This window comes from Argopecten irradians, chromosome 5, assembly GCF_041381155.1.
Source record: "Argopecten irradians isolate NY chromosome 5, Ai_NY, whole genome shotgun sequence".
Taxonomy (NCBI): domain Eukaryota; kingdom Metazoa; phylum Mollusca; class Bivalvia; order Pectinida; family Pectinidae; genus Argopecten; species Argopecten irradians.
Genome location: NC_091138.1, coordinates 39835846 through 39844489, shown reverse-complemented (window position 1 = coordinate 39844489; position 8644 = coordinate 39835846). Strand labels below are relative to the sequence as shown.

Below are 8644 nucleotides of genomic sequence, written 5' to 3'. Positions count from 1 at the left end.
CAACGGACACCTTTTGAAGTAGTGTTAGGAATCGGACAGAAAAAAATCAAAATCGATAAATCTATCGATTATCGATAGTTCAATCGGTAATGTTTTTGACGTGTACTTTACTGAATTAAAAGTAATATTTATTACATTTTTACGGATTCTGTATTGTCATTTTCTTTTGATCACCTGCATTGTTTATAGTATATCAATTACTTATATGGAGCATCCTATTGTCAAACCTTTATCGCTTTGAACAATCGATAGATATCCATTTCAGAGACGATCATCCAAACACTACTTGCTTCTCATATTTTACTTAAGTAACATTCTAATCATATAGCTCCAATAGAATGGCAGAGAAATCGTAAGCTTGGAGTGTAGACTACACAAAACCCAGAAAGCTACTTTTGTGGTGTTAATACTTTATTGTGTGAGCGAGTCTGTGGTACAAGTACGAAACAAGCATCACTACAATTAGTGTACATATATTATAAATACATACAACAAAGTTGTCACACCAATATGGGAACACCAGTACCACACAGTTGTGAGCAATAATATCCTCAAATACCTGAATAGTTATTTTTTTATTATTATTAATATATTCAGATTTCCGGATCTTTTGCGCCTTTTTCGTTTCATTTATTACAATCGAATCTCATTTCCGATTTTTTTGGGCTTTTTCGTTTCATTTATTAATATCGAATCTTGTAACTTTAATTGGATACAAATAACAATTGGCTGTTCTTTTTCTTCATTGAAAATTTCAATATTTTAATTGGTTTAATTCGTAAACAAATATTTGAATTACATGACCATTTCGTTTTTTGTTATGAAATTGAATCATAACTGACACACTTATGTGGTAATGATCAAATAATGAATTGATGGATGATAAAAAAAATTGCATTGGATTTTATAACAATTACATAGTCTTAACATTATTAATAATGATAAATTTACTTAAATGAACAGGCTTATACATTTAACGACATGATTCTATCCACTACACGATATATACACACACATATATAGAGAATGACTCCGACTATATTAATTGTATCAGTGCTTTTCATACTACATGGATTAATGGTAAAACATGACACTGGTATATAGTAAGGTATACATTTTCTACATCAGCTATTTGCGGGTGCACCACATCACCATTGCACTCACCACTAAAATTTGTGTGCTTAAAACAATAGTACATTAACATGCATTTTACTCAAATACTATATATCTAAGCAGTTATTACACTTAACATCACAACAAATCACAAGGTTTTGGAATGTCCCAGGCACTATATATACAGGGTACAATCATTTTAGGTGTATTTTATATTCCAAATTTGCATATTACAGAGTTATCTGCACTTGCGGGTAAGTATTGATTGTGACGTCATGTGTTTGCGAGCGTAACGTCATACATTTCGGAGAAAACGACGTGAATTGCGCTCACAAAATAATGACGTAACAATCGATACCTACCCGCAAGGCAGCCAACTCTGTAATATGCAAAGACGGAATAGTATATAGATATAGATTATAGCAATACTTATAGAAGGATTATCAAATTGAATCAACAGTCTTATAAACACTTCAAAGTTTTAAAAATATGCAGTTAAATTTTTTGTATATATGCATGTCCTATTTTAACTTAATAAATCATATTTTACACAATCTAATCTGTCTACATTGTTTATGATAAATATCTCTTAAGTTCTAAAGGAAATAGACCAACACTAAAAAATTAAAGGAAGAACTCTTGACAATGGGAGGAAGTTAATACAAGTCTGTGTGTCCAGAGCAAACAAAAGTATCAAGAGCAGGATCAGAGAGTCTGTAGACATGGACTTTAATTTCCTAAAATTTCATAGGTTGTAATTTAATTAAGAATAATCCTATCAAATTAAAGCAGAATATTCGTGACTTGGGAATTACAATAACAATTATATCAAGCTGGCACATATTATAGCATTATACTGCTAAGAAAAAAGACAGCATCTTAAAGCCAATGGTAAATATTATGACTGCAGTTAAAATAATGTAGCATCAACAGTTTGTTTGATTGGAATTTTACATATGGTATATAACATGATTGTATTTTTTTAAGCAAACCAATAAAACTCAAGCTTTGTAAATCTTTAGCAAAAGGTATTGAAGAATGATGATTTGCAAAATAGATGTACATGATATTTAAAAATAATAATGAACATCAATTAAAACCAATTCAAAAAGAAGAAACAACAATGACAAAATTTCAGCATTATGTGCCAATTCTACAGGTCTGTGGGTCGAAATAAAAACAGTTTTTAGTACAAATGAAATGTATCGAACAAGTTCAACATTTCTATATGCCGTATCAACTGTTTAAGGTAAGTGGTAACAAATTACTTACATGCGTAATTGATTTCACATCACATGATCAAGAGTTTAAGATTCTTTTCATCATGTGACTAGTGGCATTCCAATATGTAAGCAACAATAAAATTTTGTTTCGCAATGCAAAATCTGACAGAGAGCGCAAAGTTTCTGTCTACAAAAAGAATTATGCAATGTTAAACAGATATTCATCGAGACATCTAAAGTTCTTGTGATGTCACAAAAGTTGAATTTCTAAATTAAGGTATTCATGAAATTGGGACTAGACTGAACAAGCAAATATTGTGATAAATAAATATTTCCTATATGTTTGTCTGCCTGCTAATCAAATCAGCTGATTATTCAGCTATGCAGAATGAACTTAGTTTATGAGATTTTAACTTTACATCTGAAAAGGCATTATGCATCATGTTTGAATATTTTGGCATTAGCATGAAAATGGCTGACCTAGCTTCTAATAGAAGTTTACAACAGAACAGGCATAAATAGATTTAACAGGTCTATGTAAGGTCTACTCATGTGTACCTAATGAGGAAGACAATCATTAGAATTAAAACTAATGCCTTTGTATATATAACAAATTAAAGCCAAAGATTCCCCCTTCTAGCACATTTTGCTATCAAAATTGATATGATTTTTAAAGAAATAAAATTATATACTGGTGTATCTTTCAATTTTAACAAGATTGTTTTTAGCACATTTACATATACAAATGTACACCTGATAATGACATAAAATAAGGTCATTATCAATGCTTTGACAGTTATAGAGGTGTCGATACTTCTGACGTTATACAATAAAATACTCCCCACACAGTGGCGGCCAATTAACACTTATTTGACTAGTTACACAAAAGAAATGGAAGCTTCAAGAATATATTTAGGAATCAAATCACACTTTGCAAACATGAAATGTTCTTGGAATTATTGCAGCTATTGCTATGAATATGCTATGCAGTTGAAGTTTCTGATTCGCATATTATTGATCTTTCAGGATAATGAATCATTTTTTCATAACCTGATTAAACAATATCAAGTTATATAAGATAACTTTGTGTTGAAGCATGTACAAGCGTATACAAGATTTTTTTTCAGAATTTCTCCAATGCTACTGCTTACGTGCAACAATATTGAATTATTGTGTACGGAAAAAGATTTTTCAATGGATATATATCCACTGATTAAGATATACGAAACATATAGCTAGTCAAAGTTTTGCCACAAACAACTATCCAAAGCACATGCTATACCCTGTATCCAGCATGATAGATATCTAGATTATTGAAGCAGGTACTTGTTCAATTTGTATTTCAAAATTTGACCAGTAACTACTCTTTAAGGTATTATTATTTACAATAATTTGAGGTAACAGTAATTAATTTTCTGTGATAAACAAAACATCAAAATTACACAATTTTCAAACATAAAGTGTCTCCATGTGAAAACTTGTATTTTTGTGCAGTTAAGTCCAGAGTAGAAGTATGGAATTTCTACTACCGTGGATGCATTAATATACCATATTAGTATAACTTAACAAGTCCATGTGCAAACATCTGCAATAACAGACTTGTTAACTTATATACCCCTGAAGACACATTTAGACTCTTCTAAATCAAAGGCTAGACCAGTCTATTATGAAATTTCAGGGGTGAGTGAGTTAATCCTATGTATAAGCATGTTGTAGAGCTAAAGGCTCACTTTTGAACCACATATACTGGTAATAGATTTATAGCATCAATGGATCTAATGCTAAAGTATTCTATTATCAAACATGGTGGAGTTTTGGCGAGTGACTAAATAATTTCTTGCTTTAATAGAAAATTGAATATATAAAGAATCTGGAGGCCTAAAGCTTTTTTTTTGGACATATTTGTCAAATTTGATAAAAATGTTATAAATCAGATATACAATATTTTTCAAATAACTATTGATTATAAAACTCTGCAGTGAGCGCTTAATTTCTCCAGGATCTTATTATCCTCATTATATTTCTCATTTGAAATTATATATGATATCCATATCTATGTATACTGTTAATGAATTATAATTACAAATAAATAGAAATTTGTCATTTTCTCCATAAAATTAAATATTAGCACTTTCTTCTGCTTCCTTTGTTAAACAGTATTAGTTCACAACACAAAAAATATATAAACACAAATAACACAATTGATATTAAATATGACAAAAAATTAGATACATGTTGTATAAAACATAATTGATACAAAACAGAATATGGGAAAAGGATCAAACTTAACAAGTATCTGAAAGATTTTAAAGTGAACAGTCGGGCAAGGATGGCTAATGTCTGTAAAAATGGTGTGAATGTATCCAGTATAATTTCTTATGAAGTGGAAAAATAAAATCTCTCGTCAAAATCTGTCTGCGTACGAAGAAATTAATTTAAAGTATGGAAATTCTAAAACGTCCTCCCGGCTCACTATGTCCGTGGTTACATTTCCACGCAGCCTCGCTTTCAATGCTTTCAACTTTTCTTTACTTTAATGGTCAGAACTGGGAAACTAAGCAGAACTTGACCGTCGTATTAATATGTGAGAACTTTTGGAAGGCCAATGAACGCATTAAGACTGGTTTTCTTTGCCCGACTATTCACTTTAAGTAGGACATAATGAAATAAGTATGAAATACTGAGAACATTTAGCTGTCAGATTAAGAAACCTTCAGACACCTTCCAAACTTGGTTGTGTTACAGAACAATACCAACTTCATCATTAACATCTTAAAGGAGTTTTTTCCAAACTTCTAAATATTCTCAACTTCTTTAGCCTACTTAATACAAACAATTAAAAACTTTTGATTCTATATCTGAATAGTACAGACAAATTCATAACACAAAACATGATTCAGACAACCTGCAGCACATATATATTCACAAGACTATTTAAGTATGTTTATCAGATTTCTGAGTATCTTTTAAATATAATATTTCAATGGCTTATTTTTTTTCATAATTATAGGCATTAGAAATCAAATTAAAGCTAGGCTGATTATCTGTGTTAAGACCAAATTATGACCCAATTCCCTCGCTACATGTGTATAACATTTGTAATTTTCCATGTATCTATAAATAATCTTTTTTTCTTCTTCTAGATTTTCAATATCTATGACTCTATGGTAACTTCATGGTTAATCATTCATTTGTACACTCCACTCTGTGCCTTTAAAATTTGTATATACATCTAAAGTTCTCATTAAATTTGTCACTAACCAGTACAGTTGACTTAACCCTTAAGCCACCAGATCAATATATGGAATTCAGGTGGGTCGAGTAGTGTTAAGGAAACCGAAACACAAACAACTCTAATAATAGACTGGTCAACAAAAAGGACTCTGCTGGGTATTTCATAATACCAAACTGTTTAGGCATGTATGGGCACATGGAGCAGGCAAACTTTCACTGAGTTTCTATGTGGAGATATATGTACTATGTAGTCTGGACAAGTCACAGAATGACCTTACGAGCCCTAGATATACGGTCAAACACATAACGTGTTCTCAAAATTTTTCCCTATATATAAGTAAAGTACAAGTCCAGAACTCATCTAGCTGAGTACTAAGACTAATAATCAAGGACAAGTCCTTAATGTGGTACAGGTAAAATACCAAAGGAGGAAACTTCACAATAAATCGTGTTCACTAACTACACCCTATCTACATGTCCTGGACTGCTGATACTAAAGTAGGTCAGGTAATGGTCATATTTCAAGGTTTCATGATCTCTGATAACATGTGTTAAACCTACTGATATACACATATTAATCGCTTGTTCTCACTGCCTTGTACATACAGGTATTTCCCACAGATTGCATTTTTTTAACAGTTACCAAATTCATTTTGTTTGTGTTGTATCGGTATGAAATAGATAATTGTTAAGTTGTCAGGTTAAATATAATAATTCATTTCAGAATTTTCAAAATTCTGGTTTTAATAATTTGTAAGCTTATTATGAGGTATTTATAAAATAAAACGGACTTTCCAACAAGGACATAAATAAAATGGATACATGTAACAAGTCAACTACAGTCTACAAGCAGAAATTTTCACTTTCTGTTCCACAGAAACTATATATACTAGGAAGGTGATATGTTTAGAGAGAAAATGATTCATACACAATTACAGTGCATGTATTTAATTTAACCTCAGGCAAGTAATAGCATGTGAGTATCGAAAGAGAAAATTAAATTCAGTGGGGAAAAATGTAGAGGAATATCAAGGTCACATACAAATTCTGATCCTTCATCACTGTTGTTCATCATCATCATTATCGCACAGGATACTGTTTAAATGGTAGTGAATGCCAGCATTACCAATGCTGCAGCAAGCCATCCCAATGCTACAGTATCTGTATTGATTCTCTACTCACTAGTTGCCAGTCTGTACCTTTCATTGGTCTACCATTCCATTGTATTCCTTTTATGGTTAACATGAATTGGATATTTTCCAAACTTTCATAAAAAATTCATACAAAGGAATGATGTTACACGTAAATACACAAGAATTTAGTCTCTATAGAACTAGTTAATCTTCTTTTGTTCAATACTTCTTGTGTTGAATGATCCATAAGCTAAAATGATCGACATACCAAAAGTGCTCATACAGGTAGATTGTTTTATACTCCTTTATGGAGAAACAGTGATGAAGAATATTTCAGATGTTTACATATGATCTGGTAATTACCTGGGACCTTGTAAAAATATAGAATTAATGAGCAAAATTCATAGAACATAATTTATAGGTGTAAAATATAATGTATATAATCTTTTAAAAATGAAAGATTTAACATTGCAAGTCTGCTGAATGCAAAATTCAATGAAAAATGGATTTTTAACAATAACTAAAAGAAGGTACATGTATATCAAAATAAAAATAACCACAATTCACTAACAATGTTATACATAAACACTTTCTTCTCAAGTTGTTTTCGGATTTCCAAATTAATCATTTTTTGTAGACTTCACCTTTTTTAACATTACTATAAGGATCCAAAATGAATTTACTTCCTTGTTTTGTTGAAATATCACATTAGCCATGATAAAACATGTTATTTCACTGGTAACGATTGTTGCAAACCAAGTCCATGGCACATTCTTCAATCTAAATCACAGATGGAAAGACCATTACTGTCCCTGTAATAAAGAGTAGTAATCATGTCACTTTTAATTCTTTGTTATTGATGGAATTGCAAATTTTTTAAGTAGTTATATAACATGATGACTATAACTACAACTTGTAGTTCAAATGAGATGTGGATGACTAAGTCTGCAGGTCTATCAACTCTTTTTCTTTCCGTTCATTTCAGCAGATCTCACTTTTGGCTTTTCAACGATATAGCTTGTATAGAAGAAGTGAGCAAAGAGAATAAAATATGTTCCATACATGATCATTCCATACTTAACAGGCTGTTCAGACTGACCACATTTAATTCCCCTTTGATTCATCTGGTGGGTTAAATAGGTGACAGTACACCCAATTATCATTTGGGTTAACTGGAGTAATGTAATGAGTATGCTGACAAACTTCGGTATATTGAATCTCATTGCTCGAAGTGCATAGTAAGTGTACATTATTGAATGTACAGCATAGTTCATCCCCATAAACCATCTTCCAAATCCTAGATTAGCAGGATACGTGTACCAAACGTAGATTAAAACAGTGATGTGGTGATACCAGTGTAAAAAGATAAGCTGTTGTTTGCGAAGAACGATGAAAATAGTGTCCCCTAGTTCATAAACCTTCGAAACAGCAAACATGAAACACCAGAACCCTGTCACGCCTTCAAAATACGACGGAACACACAGCGAATACTCAAGTCCATAATCTCTTACGGAGGAGATCAGTTCCGGAACCGTCCTTACAGCACCAAATATACTGAATATACCCAGAACAGCACTCCATGTCGCCAGATAGGGTCTCAAGTCGTACCGAGGTCGATTTTCCATCCATTTTTTGCCACAGAAAACCACAAGGACGTAGACGGCGGAATAAATGAAGCTGTCTTGCCAATGCCGATGCATGTAATCATTAAACAAGGAATGGTCATATTGCTTTTCAAACCCAAACACAAATGAGTGGTTGTACGCCATTTCTTTTAGTTTCAAACCGGAGACTTAGCCCCTTACGCTGTGACCACGAGGCAATACCCCAGTTGCTATGATTATAACCACGAGGGTTCGTAAAGTAGGGTGCCGGTGCGCTGTCAAATATATGTATGATACCGTTTGATTGGCTGGAAATATAAACCGACCAATCGACATC

The 8644-nt window shown here is 32.0% G+C and overlaps 1 protein-coding gene across 1 annotated transcript; it reads right to left on the bottom strand.

Moving 5' to 3' along the window:
• Nucleotides 1-393: 393 nt before the first annotated feature.
• On the bottom strand, nt 394-8572 carry LOC138323833 (very long chain fatty acid elongase 6-like). Its single transcript, XM_069268691.1, has one exon. It carries the CDS (start codon nt 8470-8472, stop codon nt 7660-7662), a length of 813 nt encoding a protein of 270 aa, XP_069124792.1. The 5' UTR covers nt 8473-8572; the 3' UTR covers nt 394-7659.
• Between the last annotated feature and the right edge of the window lie 72 nt (nt 8573-8644).